A 21488-nucleotide genomic window follows, 5' to 3' on the forward strand; every position below is an offset into this window, starting at 1 on the left:
AGCTTATTTGTGAAGGTGAGGGATCAACTCAAACTTATGAGAAGCCTAAATTGAAGTTGAACGGTAACTTGTAAGTGAATCATTAGAGAGGAAGTCTATCAAATAAGTATTTCATTATAATTACTAAACTCTTTATAATAATGAAGTTTTTTTCCACGTGGCACACAACTTCCTAAAATAGGTAATGTTGCACTGAACTGGATTACCAATTTGAGCCTATTGTTTTATATTTAAGTTATTATGTTTGTAATAACATCATGCTTGACTTTTGTATTATGTGTCAAACCACTTTATTTTTCATTTGAGTTTTCATCGATGTGTGTGTTAACCTTTAGTCCATTAATTTAATATAATTAAGATGTGAACGTATTAAAAAAAACTATTTTTTTAATTAAGTAGTAAATGGCTAAGAGTGGGCGATAAATCCTTTTATATGTTAAATGGTTTATTTACAATAAGTGGAGCATAAGGAGGATTATGGAGCATTTATGGCAAATCGAGATTAAATTGAAGCAATTAGAAGCTTTTTTTTTTAGCAATTAAGGCTCGAAGGAAGCAAAATGACCAAATCGCCCTTGCTTAGAAGTGTTAGTAACGCTAAGATTAAGGCTCCAAACCATTTGTAGATAAAAGGCAACCATCATAACACTCTTGAGTGGCAATGTGGCGAGGTTTTTTCTCGACACAACGAGCGCTAGCGCTTTTTTCTTGGCAGTGCCACAATGTTACAAGAAGCATTATGACAATCTCATGACAAACTATATAATTAAATGTTTCTTCCTTTATTTAGATTGTTAATTAATTGTTTTTCATATTCAAATTTAGCTTAGAGAAATCAAGTCCGATTACCTATAATTCGACTTAATCCATTGCTAAATACTACAAACATTTAGTTCTTTAGATCGGTATTATAAATTTCATTTAGTCGTTGAAAGTTTCAACAAATCATGAATTTTTGTGAAAACTCAATGATAGAAATTTAAAATATCATGAAACTTGAGACGAAATGAAAACTAAACTACAAAATTAAGAGTAAAAAAAAAGTAACATTTTGAAATAAAAATATACTCAAAATCAAATTGATAAACATTGTCAATCAACATATGCATGATGACCATAAATAAAATAAAACAGGGTAATACAAACACTAAAGAATTGAATTTCAACTTTTACTAAGAAACACAATTACTAAAACAAACAAGCTGAGAAGAAGCAAAATTAAGAAAAAGGGAAAGAAAGAGAGAGAAGAATATCCCAAACAGAAAAGGATGACCCTATCCTTAAGATATGGATATGGTGTCTACATGGCAACATTCAATTGGTTGAAACTCAACATTCAACTTTTCCATAGGCTGAGAAAATTCCACAAAGAAATTATTACCCCATAAAACAACTGATTCTTTCTCTTTCAATATGTGGTTATCATTATTTCATTGGGTTTATCACATCTCTTATTATTCAAAGCACTAACATATTCAAACTCCCAAACCTGCTTTCCATCACTTAAGGCATAGAAGAAGAGAGATTCAAAGACAAAGGCAATGGCTGCCTCTAACCTTTCTTGCATTGCTTCTGGAGTGGTCATTCCCTCTTCAACTACCATCTCATCTTCCTCTTCTAGGTTATCTTCTTTGGCCTTCTTCCCCAAGAATTCCAACTCTATTTCTAGATCATCTAGGTTGGTTATCCGTGCCGCTGCCTCCGACGAGGCCGCTCCCCCGCCCCCGGCTGCCGCTCCTGCTGCCGCCACCGCGGAAGAGCCCAAGCCTAAACCTGCCCCTATTGGTCCCAAAAGAGGTGCCAAGGTGTGTGAGATCTTTTTTTTATTTAGTTCGAATCGAGATGACGATTCGAACCTCTAATTTCTAATTTTTAAGTAGGTAGGTTCAGAAATTGAGGGAGGTAATTATGAGCCCTTTTAGTAGAAATTGTTGTTGTTGATGTTTGATTATTTGAACAGGTGAAGATTCTAAGGAAAGAATCTTACTGGTACAAGGATGTTGGATCTGTTGTAACAGTTGACCAGGTTAGAACCTTTTGAATTCTTACTCACTTTTTATACATTTTTGTTTCTGGGTGTGTATGCAAATAGAAACATTTTGGTTATATTAGTTTTTCATATTCTTTCATTTTAGAATGAAATTGACAAAAATCAAGTGGCTAAGATTTCTGAGGGGAACCAATTAAGTCCTGTTTAGGGGTTAAGGCTGCTCTGTTTTGGGATTGAGATTATGGAAATGTTTTCAAAAGGATAATAAAAAAAAAAATTGTAGTAGTAAAATCTTGATTAGTAATCATTTGACTCGTTTTGATAACTATTTTATTTTAAAAATTAAGTCTATAGACACTAATTTTACCTTCAAATTTCTTCTTTTGTTATCTACTTTTCACCAATGGTTTAAAAAACCAAGCCGAACCTTGAGAATTTAAAAAAAAAAATTAACTTTCAAATTTTTTTTTTTTTTAGAATTTGACTAAGAATGTAACCATTGTGCTTAATGAAGATGTCAATCATTATAAAAAATGTAGATGGAATAGGTTTGATTTTCAAAAACAAAAACCAAATGTTTATTAAACAGGACATTGATTTTTAGTCTTTTGTTTTCTAAAATTAAGTTAATTTTCTTCCAATTTCTTACCACGATTTGCATCTTTCTTATGTAAAATAGTTGAATTTTTAGTCAAATTCCAAAAACAAATACAAAGGTTTAAAATGTACTCTTTTTTTTTCTAATTTTCAAAGTATAGTTTTGTTTTTAAAAAACATCGGTAAAAAGTTATAATAAAACAAAAAAAAATTAGAGGTGAAAAAGAAGTTTGAAGGTTTGATTTTTAAAAACTAGAAACCAAAAATTAATTAGTTTCTTGATGGAGTTAGGACTCGTAATAATAGCGGTTGAGATTGATTTCTCGAAAAATCCAATACTTCCTCTAATGAATTTTTCGAAATTTCTATTTTAGATTGGTTTTTAAAGTGTAAATGCGAATGAAATTTATATCACAGCTGATTTTTCTAAAAGAAAATGTAAGTATACTAATGCTTAATTAATGGGTAAATGATATTTTGCAGGACCCGAACACTCGATATCCAGTTGTGGTTAGATTTAGCAAAGTAAATTATGCAAGTGTATCAACAAACAACTATGCACTTGATGAGATTGAAGAAGTTGCTTAAGCTTTTTTCTTTTTTTTTAATGTGATTGTGTATTTTTGAGTTAAAATGTTTGTATAATACTTCCAATTTCAATCTATCTCTCCTCTTTCCATGAGTGTGTGTTTAGTATTTCTAACCATAATTTCTCTTCCCTTTTACTTATATAGTTCAAAAGAATGAGATTTTATTATGCTTTGTTGGGAGATGAAAATAATTTTTGTAAGATTTTCCTTCAAAATTAGAAAAAGGGGAAATATGGTACAAGTTTGAATTGTGTAATTTTCTTCTTTTTTTTTGGATATTTTAAAACGATATGAACTTTTAGATAGTTTCTTTATATCTAAAAATATCATTTTAAACTGAATTTTGAGAAGAAAAAAAAAACCCTCTAATGAGAAACTACATTGAAATATAGGCTCTCAAGATTGTCATTGCTCATTGTTAGTATATGCACAATTCTTACACTTGTGTAGACTTCTTCAAATATCGAATTAACAAAATGAATTATTAGAATTGATGCATCGTCGATTTCTAAATGAAATCTTTTATGAGAGTCAAAATTAATCCACAATGGAAGTTAGAGATTTAATTAATAAAATTATATGTTTCACGTGATGTTTATCGAAACAAAGCATAATGAATGGTATAAATTTATAAATTTACAAAAGTTCTGGTTTAAATTGATTAAAGAAAATAATTATGGTTTTAATGGACACCATCCAAAAAGCAGGGGAAATTTTTCCTAAAATTTATTAATAAATTGAATATTTTTTTAAAAAAAATAGCATAAATTCAAGGGGTTTTCAAAAATAGAAATTAAGGGAAATTATTTACCCAAAATAGCAAAATTTACTTTTTTTTTTTTTTTTTATAGAGACCGATAGAAGCTGACAGAAACCTATCAGTGATAGAAACTGATAAAAGTCTATTATTGATACAATGGGATAGACGCTGATATAAGTTTATCAGTGTCTATTAATTTTTTTTTTTTTTTTGTTATTTCTATAAATAGTTTGACATTTTTTCTATTTATGAAAATTTTCCTAAATTCAATGGAACATAAGTCTTTTTTTTTTTTTTTTCTAAAGGAAAGTGGAAGAGTTCCATGACTTATCTAACCAATAGTGTTATAGGAGAATTTGGACTCAAGAAGGTTTAGGTCAAATTCACCAATTATATTGGGCTCAAATGAGATCAAAGGAAAAAATTGAGATTGAAATACTCAACTCAAGGTTCAAATGGGCCGTAGGCCAGGCGAACTAGGAGTTGAGGCCCATGAAAAGTCGACCTCGACCTCGACCAGGGATAACATTCACCTCGAGGGTGCACAATTCGCATAGTGGTCGCATGCAATGACATAGTGGTTGCATCTCTTTATTTTTTTTTTTTTTTATTATTTTGTTTTTTTGCAGGATTCCTTTTTTTCTTAATATATACTATCGCATCTTCTTTGATATCTCAAAACTGAGAGTTAAGTTCAAGAATAATGTATTTTTTGAAAGTAATAACAAAAATAGGGTGCATAAGAAAGAAATTTCAAAAATAGAGTTGAAGGGAAAAATATTGACAAAGTTAGGGTACCAAAATTGTGTACTGGTACACGATTTTTATTAATCCAAGTCATCACCGTTGTGACCTAGATGGCTGCCAAGTCAGCGTATGCATGGACTTGGTCAATGAAGGAAGACCAAACTCGTGGACTCCATTCACAATTTTTGTATTTTTTTTCTATTTAGATTTTTTTAAAAAAATTAATTAGTAATTTTCTTCTTACTTGTTTTATGCTTGTTCTTTTATATCATACTCATTTATTAGATTTAGTGTCTCAAGATAAAATGTAATTTCGTTAGTTCTTTTATTTCAAGATAGAAATTCACATGAAGCTAAAAGTTTGAATTACAAGTCACTCAATTTTCCACATGGTGGTCGTCTTCGAGTGCTTCGAGATTAGTTTCGCCTTGTTGTCGTTGTCGTCTACGAAATATGTCTTCAATCAGTATCAGCAACATTGAGTCGTCTTGTCTGCTAAATAATATTTTTTACATTTACCAAGTTTTGGTTACGCATTGAACTCAATTGTGGTAAATTGTGTTGTACTGAATACTAGTGTACATCTTGGACTAGAAGTGTTCAAAAAACCCGATGACCTGAAAAGACCAATTAACTCAACCCAACCCACGCGGTTTGGGTTGAGTTATCAATTCATTTGGGTTGGTTTGGGTTCAAATAAATGAAATTTTATGGGTTGGATTGGTTTATGGGTTCACTTAAAATAACCCAAACCAACATGAACCAACCCGAACTTATTAATAACTTTAACATTTATATTTCTTTTACATATAATACAATTACATATATACATATTCTTTTAGTTTTACTTAATTTCATTATTTTCTGGATAATTCATTATCTAAAAAATCCTAAAAAAAATAATTTTTTAGCACTTTGGAAAGAAATTGAAATCGAGTTGTTATTCTTAATTTAATATATGAAAATAATTAATCAATTTTTCATGTATTAACATTTTACTTCGCTTTCCAAAATAAAAATTTAAATAAATGACCCGATTAACCCGAAGCAATCCAACCTAAATGTTTTATGGTTGGGTTGGGTTGGGTTCATTTTTTAACGAGAGTTATTTGAGTTGGAGAAATTTACAACTAAAAAAATTGGGTTGGGTCTAAAAAGTCCTTCAACCCAACCCAACTCAACCCACGAATACTTCTATCTTAGACAAATTATTCCGTAAGATGAAAAAAATTAGTATAAATAATGTTCATATCATACATTTGAAAAACATAAGATAATAAAACTCTTACCATGCAATAATAGTAAGTGTCATCAGGTGTGATAAATCAATTCAATCGTATCAGGAAAAGTAGTCATCTGATACAGCTGGCCCATTTGTTATTTATCCTTGTACACAATGATCATGATGTGCACACCAGAACAATAGATATTCTATAAGAATTTGACTCTAGTCTTGGTCGTGCTTACCTCTCAAATCAATTTGGTGTAGTGCCGGGAGTGTTTGGCACAATGACGATACCTTTTGTAGCAGACCAAACTATCTCAACACACGATTTGGTTGATGCCACTCTACGATATAGAAGCATATAAAAGGGCTAATAGTCAACCAAATGTCTTGACCATCACGATAATAATCAGGCAGTAATAACCAAATATCTTGTGTGCATAACGTCCAATTAATCCAAAAAAACGAGAATAATTAGACACCCAAAAAGTATGTAATATTCATTTGTTACCTAATTTTACATCATTCAGTCAAATATTAGTCGGTATACTAGCAGCATATTTGTTGACTATTCAAAGGCAACTAATACACCACGCCATCTAACATTAAAAAAAAATACAATTAACTTATGTTATTAAATAAAATGATAACATAATAAATATATAAATAAAATAATACTGGACACTAAGTGGATGAAGATTTTAGGCATGTAACTAAACTTGAGGTGCTACAATGTTAAATCTATCATAAGTCCATACTTGTAGTAATATCAGTGGTCATGCTATTTCTAAAGCCTGTGCATTACTAGCTCGACATAATTCTCTATAAAGCCATGCAAGACAAGCACCACCTCACGAGTATGTACCAGCAGGCTCAAAATTGGCCAGTAGTGGAAAAATCATAAGGTGTACCAAAGTGTTCAACTTGTCAGTGAATAAAAATCATTCAATAAGCTGCATAATATATACTCGTGCATATCTCTGTACTATGATTTCATTGACATCATGGGACAACTCTATAAAATGGGACGCTAACTACGGGATACTCAATCTTGAACCTTTCAAATCATCTAGTCAAACGTCCAAAAGATCGTCACAAACTTGTTTCCAATCATATTATGATGAACCCATCACAGGTTCTCCATCCACTCGTAATCCAAACTGAATTGAAATGTCCTGCAACATAATCGTGCATTCTTCACAAGGTATATGAAATATGTGGATTTATGGTCTCCAACGTTCTACTAAAACAGTAATGAGGTACCGATCCAGTTGGATAAATCCAATCTGTGCAACCCCAAGAAAACTAGTCTGTTGTACTAAGGCATGATACGTGGATCGAACGGGATAGTACGTTATGCAGATGCCCTCCTTTTTCGGTAGCCCAAAACTATAATAGAAGAACTATCTCATATCGATGGTGAAAGGTGGGTATTTTATTGATATAGTTGCACAGGATTAGAAGGACTAGGATCCATAATGCACAACTACTAAAATAATATAAGCAAAATTAAATAACAAAGTCTATTACAATAATTTGAAAAAACAATTACAATAACACATATTAAAAAAAATCCATTACATAACAAATTCCATTCAATTACATAATAAAGTCTATTACAATAATTTAAAAAATATATATAAAACCAATTACAATATCACATATGAATAAAGTCAATTACATAACAAAATCCATTACATAACAAATTCAATTACATAACAAAGTCAGTTACATAACAAAGTTATCAATGGCCCGAAGAGGAAGTACCTAATGTACGTTGTGGATAAATACGCTTGTTATGTCCTTCTCCCTTACAAATTGCACATCAAACTTTTTGGCTAACCTCTCATCAGTCCATTTCATTATGAATTCGTGTACTTTTTGGTCGACCATGCTCTCTTAGTAATTCAGCATTTGGACGAACTTCTGTAAACGATAATTCTGGTCAATAATTTGGGTGTTGTATTGGATGGAAGCAACCTTCATAACATTGCTTGAAATGGAAAAATTTGTAGCATTCGTCAATAAAGGTAACTATGTCAAATGCATATAATTACAAAGTGCAATTACATGAGAGCATGGAATCTTGAATGACTGTCATTTGTTACAAGAACAAGTCCTTTCTTTCAAGCTCACAGCTTATGTGTGTTCACCCTTATAGGGAGAAATCATAGCTTTGCCAGTTTGTACTTCAAAAGTTTGGGTTTCCCTATCAATAGATGTCACTGTATATGCAAATGCTCATTTTTCCCACCTCTTAAGCTTTCTCATGGAATATTCTATATATGTGTCCCCACGATCGAGTGCTTCGCCTATCTCTTGTTTCTGATGTTCAAAATATAATATTATGCAATAGAATGTTAGCCTAACCAAAGAAGTAATCAATAACATTCTAACTCCTTTGAAAACCGCATTCATGCATTCAACTATGCTTGTTATCCACCCATAGTGGTACCCATTATCATGTGATTGTGTCCATTTTTCCAAGTCAATATCAAAAAAATATTCAAGGCACTCATGGTTCAATTTTTTTTCTAAGTCAATATCAAAAATATTCAAGGCACTCAGGATTTAATTGCTTCAACTCTTTCATGCACCTAATGAACATGCACCTTTGGTGTTAATTTCCTACCTTAAACACCAAATCTTTCAGTTGATTTGATTTGTATTTCGTATTCAAATTACTAGCAACATGACGAAGACAATATCGGTGGTACGCTCTAGATTCACTCCAACCAATTTCCTCATTGTTAATTGTAGCAAGAATGCCTTTATATTTATCAGAAATCCAACAAATATTATCTCGTTCGATAACATATTCGCGCAATGCCCACAAAAACTATGACCAACTGGACCATTTTTCTCCTTCAATAATAGCAAAAGCAAGGAAAAATATATGCCTATTCACATCAATAGACAAAGCAATCAATAATTTTCCCGTAGAGATTAGTTCCATCCTTCTGAATTAATGACCTACAATATTTGAACCTTTCTCTTGCAGGACTAAAGGACCAGAAAACTCGATAAAAAATAGTCGTACCTAGCACATCAAACATAAGGAAATACCAATCCAATTGTGTTCCAGGATTGTAATGCATAACAGTACTCAACCAATACGGGAGCTTTGAATATGATTTCTCTCAATCACCAAACACAACAATCATTGTTTTTGTCTTTGCTTTCCACACACGTCTATAATTAACATTATATCCATATTTTTTTAATTGCTTCTTGGAGTAAGACCACAGGAACCCCATGATCAGTTCTAATCATATGTTGAATATTGATACTCATAAAATTCAAATCAAATGCTATGAATGATCATGTGTCAATTCTGAGTACAAATATGAGTGCTCCCTTTCAAGTCTAGTAATTTTAAACATCCCATGAGTCTTGGACAAGCACAAAACCTCCAATCACAACAAAATTTCAAATCTAATCTAACAGCTAAAAAATACTAAATATTAGACAAAATAAACTTTACACAATAGATCTTCCAAATTTTCAACAAACCTAATTCAAAACTCTAGATTTTCACTCATACATTTGGACAACATACTAGATCTATAGATATTCAAGGCACGAAGAAAAAATACCTTAATCAATGACTGCAACACGATAGTGGCAGCATGAGAGAATGACGGAAGATGGAGAGCACGACGGACGGTAGACGTGCAGCTAGCTACAGGCTAGGAGAGAGAAGAAGAAAGAAAGAAAGATGGAGATTGAAGAAGGAAGTGATTGGTGGGTGGGAGTTTAATGACCCCAAATTTCAATACTAAACTAGGAATCGTTACCAAAATTTAACCTAAACTAACTTATAAACTCTTACACTTTGAAAAAAATTTTGGCAGCATAATGACATAAGCGTAACGAAACCAAAATTTACTCTTAACACATGTTTCAAAGAAAGCAACTCCCAATGACAAACAAACATCATACTCCTCTCAACAGAACTTCAGAGTTTCTAGAAACTAGTACTAACAATATTTTCTACATCATATTCAACAAAAAACTGAACAAACTTAAACAGATATGGAATTCAAACATAATAAACTAAATAAAACCTTTTAGTTTTACAAGTTCTCGACTCAAATCGACCAGAACCCAACTCGAACATAAACCAAAGTTTTAAAATTCAAAAATTCCAAATGAATTAAATTCATAACAAAAAGGAAGTAAACAAGAACATAAGCCTAAACTTTGATCTTTCTCAAGCTCCTTTCTTAGCATCACCAAGGTCACAATGTCCATCAGTACCTATAAAATCTAGTGAGGGATCAGTACACACTTATACTAGTAAGTAGCCCACATCTGAAGGGCCACCAAACAATATTGCATAATTACAAGGCAATAGTGAATATTGCATAATTAATATCTAAATTAATCATCTAATAAAAGTACACGACTTTAGGATATAAACCCCAACAATATAGCCTATACAAAGCACTGGAATCATCAAGAGAATGAGAGATCCTTGCCTTGAATTTGAAACCCACACTAGAGTTGAAGAATCTTTCATCGTCTTCAAGCACGAGAGTTCCTAAAGATAGTGTTCTCATTGGTCTATCCTTAACTGAGAGAACAGACTGTAGAGTGAGATTCACTTTGAGAAAGGTTGAATCGATCTTGGGGAGAACCCTAGACGTGTAGGTTTTGTCACAAGCACCCAACAAGACATTTATAGTGTTTAATAATCTTTTTTTATAGTAATTTGACATTAATAGAAATACTTTGAATGTAGAAAATCAAACAAACTTGTGTATAAATACACTTTGAGACCAACTTGTGCAACATTTTGAAATATAGAGGCCAAATGGAAACTAGACCCAAAATGATTGTTTTTAAAATTTTTATCTAGTTCTATGGAAGAAAAAATGGATTCTCATACAAACAAAAATTTTAAATATTAAAAAAAAAAAAAAAAAATCTAGTCATTTTAACAACTATGTAACTAAATAAACATTTAAAGGGCAAAATTCTATAAATTTGCAAGTTTTGGTCCAAAGTTTAATAATTGTATAAGTTTACGTGTCCTAAATATATGTTTTAATCAATTTAGCTATGCACAAATTAAGAAATAAGTTCGGTAAATTTATGTGGTTAACAAAATATGATATTTAAGTACCATTCCTTGTATAATTAAAAAAAAATAGAAAAAGACCTAAACTCTAAACTAAAATAACTTTCATCTCAAATTCAAACTAAAATAGTTTACACCCCAAATACACAAACTATAAAAATTAACTTAGGATCCCGAACAACCCCTAAGTAACTTGAATACTTATATCCTCTGTCAACTACATCAAGTTAAGATTACATCATTAATAACCTTAAATTTTTCATACGATGGATTATGTAAATTGCAAACGAAAAACAATCGAAGAATTAGAAAAGAATAAAACACATAAATTATAAACCAGATAATAATGGATTTTTACGTAACTTTTTGGGCACAATGACAGCCTATAAAGAAGTTTTGTATTAGAACTTGTGTATATAATTTATATGTGATCCTCTATTGGGGTATATATATATATATACATGATTATAGTTGAGCTAAATGGTTAATATCAAAGGGGTAAGTATCATTAGGATGTTGGGCATTGAAAGCTCTGCTGGCTAGTGTCCTCATGCCAATCTCAGTTGGGTGAACTCCATCCCAAAACACATATTCACTTCTATTACCACAAACTTTGCCAAGAAGAGCACATTGCAGCCCATCACTTCGAATTTCGCAACAAGGAGTATCTTTAATTATTTGACCTGTCAACTTTATCCATAATTAAAATATCTATCGATATATCTATAAATCAAAGAATTCGACAACCATATAAAAGTTTAATCGATAACTTTAGAAAAATTATCTATAATGTTAATAACAAGATATATAACATAGATGGAAAGTAAAAATAATACATGTCATTAAATTTGAAATTTTGAGATTGATATCAAATCATTAACTAGCTAGAAGACAACATATAGAAGAAACCTTTCAAAAAAAAAAAAAAAAAAAAACATATAGAAGAAACCTCCTAATAACCAAAAGACATTATCTTTCATCATGGGTTAGTTCATTTTTTTAGCTTTTCTTTTAGTAGAAAAATATAAATATTTTACCTAAAATATAGAAAAATTACATTTTTTATCCCTTAAGTTTTTTTTTTTTTTTTTTCTAATTTTCCAAAATTCATAGTTTTCATAATGTTACACTTTTAAAGTTTTGAACTTAGTTTCAGTTTATTCCCTCAATATCAAAATGTTACAGTTTTACCCTTGAGATTTGAATTTTGCTTTAATTTTGTCTCTACGTTTCAATATGTACACTTTTAACCTCACTTTCTTTACTAAATACTCACTTTAGTCTTAAGAGTTAATGTCTACTATTAATTAAATTAAAATAATTCTGAAGTGAAAATGTGCAATATTATGATGAAAAAAATAGTAGAACTTAATTAATCAATTTTTTTAATTTTTAAAATTAATTAATTAATAAATTTAATAACTACAAGAATAAATGATCAAATCATCGAATTTTGAGATGATAATTGGTAGGTCATTAAAAGAAAGTGGAAGAAGAATGTTACCTAGGTTGGAAGTATCATGAAGAGCAATGTTGAAGGCATCAATGAAGATAAACTTGGCAGTACCAAAATTGGTATTAAATTCATTAACAAGGGACTTGAGGCCAATATTAAAAAGTTGAATGGCATTGTTGATTTTGTCAACACATGGAGATCCTTTGTGATCAAAGTGAGCCATTGCATATGGAGTACATCCTACCAACCCTGATCCAAAAATTGCTATTTTTCTAGCTCCATTCTCATATAGTGCCTACAATAATATTTTATTTTTCACCAATAATATTATTTCAATTTATATTTAAAAAAACATATATTTTATGTAAAAATGGTAGAGTGAATCAAAATATTTATAAATATAGTAAAATATCACTGTCTATTAGTATTAGACGATATGATAGACTACTATCATCTATCACTGATAGATACTAGTAGATGTCTATCGGTGTCTGATCACTGATAGACTGTGATATTTTACTATATTTGAAAAAAAAAATAGTTTCATTTATATTTTGTACATGAGTAAAAAGACATTTTAGCATAAAGTGAAAAATGAAGTTGTGATTTTGTAGAGGAGAGCCTAATTACCTTGAATTGGTTGGAGAGCTGTTTGTTTAGAGCAATGGCATATTGTTGTGGAGTAAATTGGGCACTTGTTTTGTAGTAAAGCGGCATAAAATAATTATTAAGATAATCATTCCCACCAATATTAACCATGTATAAGCAACTATTAAGATGATTTTCAACTTTGCTTTTGTTTCCCAATAACTCATTGATTTTTGAAATTATTTCATTATGGTGTCCCAATTGCTGGTTGAAGCTTGATCTTTCTCCCTATGAACACAAAATCCATAATATTAAATAAAGGGGATTTTCATATATAAAAAAATAAGATCAATTATTTATACAAATTAAAATAATAAAATTTTAATCTTCTTTAATAGAGATTGATAGAGGTTAATAGAAGTCTATCGGTGTTTAAAATAATAGAAAATAATAGAAATTGGTAAGAGTTATCACTCTTAAACATTGATAGACATTTGATAGACGTTTGATGGTTCCCTGTAAACACAAAACCCATAATATAAATTCTCCTTATATTTAGTTATTAGTTAGTCAGCATCATGGTGTAATGATTGAATTCTTTATCCTTTTTAATTTTTTTAATCCATTGTTTTAATTTTCCCTTCAACTTTTGTAATAAGAATTATATATGTTTTGAATTGCAATTCTAACCCTTTAGTTTCTTTATGTAACTTCAAATATTTATTCACATTAACGTTTTCTATTATTAAATGATCATAAAGAGTCATACTACGTCTTTATACAAGGACTAGACAAGAGATGAACTCATCATATATATAATGTTCGAAAATTTTAAAATCTAGTCTCATACATCTAATTGTGTGAAAAATATTAAAAAAAAAAACATTCTCTCTCTTTTAATCACAAGAAAAATAAATAATAAATAATCACGTGGTAATTTATGATTGAACACTTGAGTGAGTTACACAAAAGATAAGTTCAGTCCAAGATACACCCACATATTTTACTATATTGAACTGACCATCATGTCATCATTGAGACATTAAATAAATACATATCTTTTAGACCTTTTTTTGTTATAATGGAAAAGGTTTTAGTTAGAGGTGTTCAAAAACCTAATGACCCAAAAAAACCGATCAACCCAACCCAACCCATACGGTTTGGGTTGGGTTATCAACTCATTTGGGTTGAGTTGGGTTCAAATAAATGAAAATTTTGTGTGTTAGGTTGGTTCATGAGTTCACCTAATATAACCCGAACCAACCCGAATTTATTATTAACTTTATAAAATATAATTTTTATTACTTATAACACAATTATTTATACATATATTGATTTTAATTTTATTTAATTTCAATATTTTTTGAATAATTTATTCTTCAACAACTCTTAAAAGTAGTGTTTTTACACTTTAAAAAGAAATTTTCACTATATAAATTGAAATTGAGTTGTTAATTTTAATTCAATATATGAAAATAATTAAATTAGATTTTTACATATTTACATTTTGCTTCTTTTTATAACAAAATTTTAAATAAATGACCTAATTAACTCGAACCAACCCAACCCAACCCAAATATTTTATGGTTGGGTTGAGTTTGGTTCATTTTTTAATAAGGGTTATTTGGGTTGAAAAAATTTACGATCCAAACAATTAGGTTGGGTCTAAAAAGTCTTTCAACCAAATCCAACTCAATCCATGAACACCCTTTTAGTTTTACTCCCAATTTTAGCTTTAATATACTAAACTAAAAGATTGAGAACTACATAATAATTTTTTTTTAACGATATAAGATAGGGAGATTGAACCTCAAACTTTGAGATTAATAGTACAAATTTACGTCAATTATGTTGTGCTCATATTAGCAACTAAGTAATATATTATTGATACATTACTATAAATAGAACATTTTGCGACAAAAAAAGGAAATCTCTTAGAAGACAAAAAAACAATGTCACTACAAACCTTGAGCGAAAAAAAGAAAAAATAACGTGAGAAAACATCCTTAATCTTTCAAAAACGCATTGCAACACATTTTTTAAAATTTTGTAGACTATGAAGAAACTTAAGACCTGTTTAGATTAACTTTCTAAATTAAGACCGGCGACGAAATACCTGTGCCATTCCGGTTTCATCACGAATCCCTGCTGCTCCAGATGCATAATTTACTCCTTTGAGAATGTTCCAACCTCTCGTGTTCTTAAATGGTGGGATGTAATTGTCATAACCCAGGAACTCAGCTGGAAATGGAAAATGAAAAGTGTGTTATTGTAATTTATCCCATCATAATACAAAATTTATTCTAATAAAACACATGAATACTCTTAATCAAGAAAATAAATAGTTCTTTAAATCATAAATATAAATGCAAGTGACTCGAAAGCAGCAGAATTTTATTATAATTAAAAAAAAAAGGTGGTTTGATAAAAGCTCCATTAGAATTTTATCAAACGAGTTTTTGACCGAACACTTCGAGCTTTATGAGCTCTTATATCGTATTAAATAACATGAGGTTCATCTCAAAACTAATTGACAATGAAAGGGTCGGTAGTCCAATTTTTTCAAGGTGGGATCTTCAATAGAGATGAACTATTTATGACGTTTTATCAAACCGGTAAAGACTAAATTATAAATTTTTCGAACTATGGAGACCAGTTTTACAATTTAACATAATTTTAAGAACATATAATCGAATAGCAAAATGAGAAGGCAAACCGATGAAATCGGCCATGTTTCGACCATTGGTAAATCTTCCAGTTGGTATCATATCCTTTGAAAAATCAATTCCATAAGGTTTGTAATCAGCTCTAGCAACCCCTTTGTTGTTGTTGTTGTTTCCATTGTCAACCAAAGAATCACCAAAAATGAAATAACAAGGCACTTTGGAGGATGCTCCATCCACCCAATAACTTTCAATTGCTAAAAACAAATAAATTAGCATCAACATAACCTCTCCATGGAGTTTCATGGTTCTTGAATTGAATAAGCTAGCTAAGAATTTGTGGTTTAAAGCTAAATAATTCTTTGATCAGCAAAGGATAAACTAAATAGGGAATATGTTGGTTAATTCTTTTATCTTTTTTTGCCAAGATATTTGAGGTTGAAAGTTAAATAAACAACTTGGATTTGAATGAGTGCCTTTAAAAGGTTTTTTCTATACATTGTCAAAAAATGGTTTTTCTATATACCATGTATGTAAACTCAAGAGTGGTTTCAAAACAAATAAAATTTTTAATTATATGCACATATACATGAACTAGTATTTAATTTTCTATATTAAAAAAAATAACTTGTACTTTATTTGAGTATATTCATGTATATAGTTATTTTTTTTTTAGAATGGATTAATAATAGATTCATGTAAATTCATAGGATGAGATTATCTAGTTTCATCAATTCCATGGGAGTTCTTTAAATAGGGATATCTTTGCTCAAAAGAAAACAAAGGTAGTTTGAAAGTACAATTGTGAACCAAAGGTTGAAGTTTCTTGTAAACTTTTCACTAAAGCCGAATTCTTAGGTCCTATTTGGTCGATCTAAAAACAAAAATTTGAAAACGAATTTTAAAACAAGGAATTCAAGAAAAACATAAGGGTACATATTTCATGTGTTTCAGATATTGTGTTTAGTAGAAGATTAAAAAATTGGATCTCGATTTAAATAATTGTTCAAAGTGCGTAGTTTCCTACTAAATATTAAGTTGAATGAATTATATTTAGAGATGTCCACAGGGCAGGATCAGGGATGTCATCCCCCATCCCCGTCCCCGCTCCCCATTTAACTCTCCATCCCCGTGAAATTTCCCACAAGGATCGGGGCGAGAATTTCCTGTGGGGAATTTTTTCCGTTACCTTTTTTCTTTTTGTAAAAAACCAATTAATTTAAATCACTAATGTGAACAAATTTTAATTAAATAATTAACTTTATCACTAAATTGTTTATTACCAAATCTCTCTTTATTCAGACACATAAATAAAGGGATCGAAGAGATTATGGCAGATCATGTTCACAATTGAATCAATTTAAAAAAGACCTAAAGTTAGGGATTTATCAATCGGTAATGTTGATCCAATACCCAACCAAAGGGCTACTGCGGTACCAATCAAAAAGACGGTTGTCGCTACTGGACGACGAAATGGATTTTGGAATTTATTGACATTCTCCAAAAACCGTACAGTTAATAATCCCGCCGGTACGGAAACCATTAAAAGAACACCCAATAACTTATTTGGCACTGTACGAAGTATTTGAAATACGGGAAGGTTAGTTTTACATGACAATTTGAATTTAAAGATAAATTACTCAAAATTTGGCCAAAAAAATAATTAATTTTTAGTAGAAAAAATAAATATAAATCAAATTATATATATATATATATATATAATCTAAATTTAAATATTCAATTTAAAACTATTCATTATCTTTCCCTTTGAATAATCAAATTTGAAATTTACATTTAATATTTATATAATAATAATAATAATAACATAACATTAGATAACTATACTAAATAAATATGTAGAAGCTAATCGGCGCGGGGACGGGAACGGGCGAGGCGGGCGGGGGCGGGGCGGGATGGGCAATGCATTCCCCGTCTCCATCTCCGTTTAGCTTACGGGAAATTTTTTCCCCATGGAATGAAACATCTCTAGTATATTATTAATTAATTTAGAATATTTTTTATGTTAATTATATCATTAATTATTTATTTTACAATAATATATATAATTAAGGCTAAATTATAGAAAAGACCCTGATGTAATGACTCGACTTATTTCTATGGACAGACCGTAAACATTACTCATGCATGCAAATTTCAAAGCTTGATGAACAATAACAATAAAAGCTTTAAATGGGGAAAACCAATCAAATCACTTTATTTGTCAACCAAAGAAACATTTAAATTTTGGAATCCAATATGTTGAAATACCTTGAATCTATTTGCTGACGTTTTGAACAACCTAGTACAGGGGTTATTTGCAGTTATTTACGATTTTGGCCCTAGGGTTTAGAGCAGTGCGATATATAAACTCTATAACCTAGAGGCACCGTTTTTTTATGTAATTCTGAAAACATTCTCTCTAATAATATTGTTCTCCCTCTACCCGTGGACGTAGCTAATACACTGTTAGTGAACCACGTATATCTGTGTGTTGATCTTCTCTATCTTTACGTTCCTTTTGTGTTCTTTAATTATCAATTTCGCAACACAATAAATCAATAAAGAAAACAAAGTAAAGCTTGGATGAAAAGTATTTATCTTATCCAGAGCTAGTCTTTGAAAACCTAAACGGTTTGTCAATAGAATTAACAAGGTAAAAGTGCAAAAATCCATGGCGACTCAATCTCTATGGTATAACCAACAACATTGTCCTTATATATCTCCCTATAGTCTATACACAGGAGCATAAACGTATCTTCTTCTTGCAAATGACACATGTGCATCCTAATGTGACACACTCGGGTATATAAATCCCTTATCCAACAATGTTTGTAATTGCACTTTAAGCTCTTCCAACTCTTTTGAGGCTATTCTATACAAGGCCTTGGATACAATGGTTGTCCCTAGTTCATGCTCGATACTAAAATCCACCCCATACGTTAGGATAATCTTGAAAGGTGTACAAGGAACACATTTGTGAACTATTACACCATGGGTATTGAGGCCACTTCCACCATAGACAAGACAGAACTTAACGCCTCTAGCTCTAACTTTGCTTGATTCATAAGAGAGGTGGAAATGAAAGACTGTAAAACTAGAATCAAATAACACCAAGGCATAATGCCCAATAATAAGTATTGTACATGTCACCACAACATTAGTGTCCTCTACGTCCTTGTGAGTGGTGGCAAATATCTTTCCCAACTACAGAGATGGCTTAACCCTAGAAGTTTGTTGAGCCATTGTTGGATGACTACAGATATGCCCTTCTCATGGCAATTTGCAGTTCTAACAAGTTGTCCCTTCTTTTCCCAAGAGTTACAAAACTTTTGCTTCTCAACTGGTATCACCCCAAGTGTCACCTCACACAATTCTTGTTTAAAGGCCTTTCACTATCATTGCCATGTTGGCTCAACTTGTCTTAGGTACGTAAAATCCTTTCAGTGCTTAATTTTATCGGGTCGAACTTCCTCTTTTGATAATGGACATACCAACTCCTGTGGATGCTTTTGGCTCATGCAACATCCAACTATCAAGTAACTTTGTCAATTGTATGGTTGTAGTATAATTTGGTTGCATATAAGTAGTTACTGCACTTTAATTCTTTGGTCTTAGACCCCTAAGACCCCTAACAAAGAAATCCATTTTCTTTTCATCCACATACTAATCCTTGAGGTAAAACGAGAGAGATAGATAAACTCCCTTTCATAAGCTGCCCGGACTGATAACCTTACTTGGGGATTAAAAATTCCATAACTTCAAATTTTGAGTAACAAGTGTGAGATACTTTATAATGACAGTTTCTTTAAATCAGGTCCAAATAATGGTCTCGTTCATAGTATCCATTGTCTGCTCAATAGTTTTCCACCATAGATATGCATATCCTTAAAACATGAGCATATCGCATCACATGCATCACACCTTGTGATCCTCTGGATAACCAAGCTTTGCTTCCAATGAGTCGTCAAATGACTTTAAAAAAAAAAAAAATCCTATTTCTTGAAATCCTTTAAGTACCTTCTCTTTATAATGGCACTTCTATTGGTATCTGTCAATTTTGCCACTTTCTCAACCTTAGTAGTCTGTGAAGGAACTCTAAATATAGAGGACCTTTAAGCGAAAGCGAATCGTTCTAAACTCCATTGTGAAATAATTCAAACATTTACAATCATACTAAATATATTATCGTGTAGAAGAAGGAAGCTTATCGCATAGATTCGATACTCGGTCGTTTAGAAAAGAATATTATCATATGGTAAACTCGATCTCTATCGTGTAGTCACTCGATAGAAAATCTGATCAGTTGTGATATCTTTTAAGATTTTGAAATCCAATTTCCTTTTATTTTACAGTTGCCATAAAACGGTGTAACCACCCACTAAAGTTGGTTATTGAGAAAAAGAAATATCAATTATTATATAATTAATAAATTTTAACTGAACACAATAACTAACGTATCATATTTATAATTTATTGTTTTAATATTGCATCTTATGCAACATATAAACAATAGTTCTTTTTCTATTTTATGGCATTTAATATAAATCATATTTATATTAATTCCTCCATTTAAATAATAATGTATCAAATATATTATATCAATTATATCATATATAATCAAATTTCCTCTTGCTAATTTGAATATTTCAAACTAACCCAAAAACTGATTCTCAACTTGAATCCATTGAGCTACCAAGAGGATCTTATGGACCTGTAGCTTGAAGCTCCAACAGTACGTGAATAAGCGACTAAACTCTTTAATCACATTATCCACTATCCGTTAATTGTCCAACACTCCATTAAAGACCGACAACTGCGCTCTTCACACTTTAGATATATTTCTATGTCCATTGGATACGATGACCCTTCACAAATCGCTCGTAAGTACAGTTGGGCCAATTTACCGCCTTATCCCTGTAGTTACATCTAACTCTTTAAGTACCACTGATCCCTCTAATGAACAATAAACCATAGTCCTATTATGACTAAACCCTTATTGGACAAAGAGAAGGTATGGCGCCACATTGTTTAAGCCCCGGAATTAGTCCTTAAGGGAGCAATTTATCTACTTACCCCTGCTTCGAGGAATGAGTGAATTCCATCTTGTGTAGCTGAGTTCCCAGCTCCCTAATCAGACGAATTCCCAAAATGGTAGGCTTGTTGAGTCGATAATCTGGCCACTCTCACCCATGCAAATCAAAGAACCGCCCTCATAGACAGGAGTTCACAACTCACTCAGGATTAAGGTCATGTTACCTATGGTCATCCTAGTGAAATGAAAGTCTCAATCAGCGTTATATAACAAGACTAAACATTTCGTGATCCAGTCTTACACAAACTCCTTTGTGTAAAATATCTCCGCTCACATGTCTAATACATTAATAATCAGGATCGATCATTTGTAGCACTTTCCAACATTTGTAATACTTACAAAGCGGGTCACACTCATAGTGTCACCAGGATAAGGTATCCCTCCTTAATCCATATACTACAGACCATTTAGATTATCACTTAAAACACGATCCACTTGTATGTCTCCACATACACATTTAAGTTACAACGATAACCATGGATCTTAGTTTATTGGTTTGTGGTTAATGCAACCAAAATATCAAATATTTCATAGACTGAAGTGAATAAAATATCATATATTATAAATCACAAAGTGTTTGTTCATACAAGTGTTTACAAACTACAGGACCCTACGAGATTTAGGACATCAACTCTAACAGTCTGCACTATTGATTGCAGAGTTACTTATTTTCAACGAAGTCGATAGTTCTCATGGC

General features: G+C 31.1%; 2 protein-coding genes across 2 annotated transcripts; one reads left to right on the top strand and one right to left on the bottom strand.

Annotated features, from left to right (window-relative positions):
* Window positions 1-1416: 1416 nt before the first annotated feature.
* Window positions 1417-3269, top strand: LOC120079342 (photosystem I reaction center subunit IV, chloroplastic-like). The gene is made up of 3 exons (XM_039033505.1): window positions 1417-1805; window positions 1961-2026; window positions 3071-3269. The coding sequence occupies exons 1-3, from the start codon at window positions 1542-1544 to the stop codon at window positions 3173-3175; spliced, it is 435 nt and encodes a 144-aa protein (XP_038889433.1). The 5' UTR covers window positions 1417-1541; the 3' UTR covers window positions 3176-3269.
* An 8169-nt stretch (window positions 3270-11438) lies between these two features.
* Window positions 11439-16005, bottom strand: LOC120079191 (GDSL esterase/lipase At1g29670-like). The gene is made up of 5 exons (XM_039033356.1): window positions 15753-16005; window positions 15153-15277; window positions 13079-13324; window positions 12497-12743; window positions 11439-11675 (listed from the first exon to the last, which is right to left on the bottom strand). Exons 1-5 carry the CDS (start codon window positions 16003-16005, stop codon window positions 11458-11460), a joined length of 1089 nt encoding a protein of 362 aa, XP_038889284.1. The 3' UTR covers window positions 11439-11457.
* Window positions 16006-21488: the final 5483 nt, after the last annotated feature.

The sequence above is a fragment of the Benincasa hispida genome, chromosome 6, assembly GCF_009727055.1.
Source record: "Benincasa hispida cultivar B227 chromosome 6, ASM972705v1, whole genome shotgun sequence".
Lineage (NCBI taxonomy): Eukaryota > Viridiplantae > Streptophyta > Magnoliopsida > Cucurbitales > Cucurbitaceae > Benincasa > Benincasa hispida.

Coding starts and splice junctions, on each gene's coding strand:
- LOC120079191 (XM_039033356.1), bottom strand. CDS start 16,005: ATGAAACTCCATGGAGAGGTTATGTTGATGCTAATTTATTTGTTTTTA. Junction 15,278..15,752: donor AAACATGGCCGATTTCATCG/GTTTGCCTTCTC, acceptor TTCCATTTCCAG/CTGAGTTCCTGGGTTATGAC. Junction 12,744..13,078: donor AGCTCTCCAACCAATTCAAG/GTAATTAGGCTC, acceptor ATATTATTGTAG/GCACTATATGAGAATGGAGC.
- LOC120079342 (XM_039033505.1), top strand. CDS start 1,542: ATGGCTGCCTCTAACCTTTCTTGCATTGCTTCTGGAGTGGTCATTCCC. Junction 1,806..1,960: donor GTCCCAAAAGAGGTGCCAAG/GTGTGTGAGATC, acceptor TTATTTGAACAG/GTGAAGATTCTAAGGAAAGA. Junction 2,027..3,070: donor CTGTTGTAACAGTTGACCAG/GTTAGAACCTTT, acceptor GATATTTTGCAG/GACCCGAACACTCGATATCC.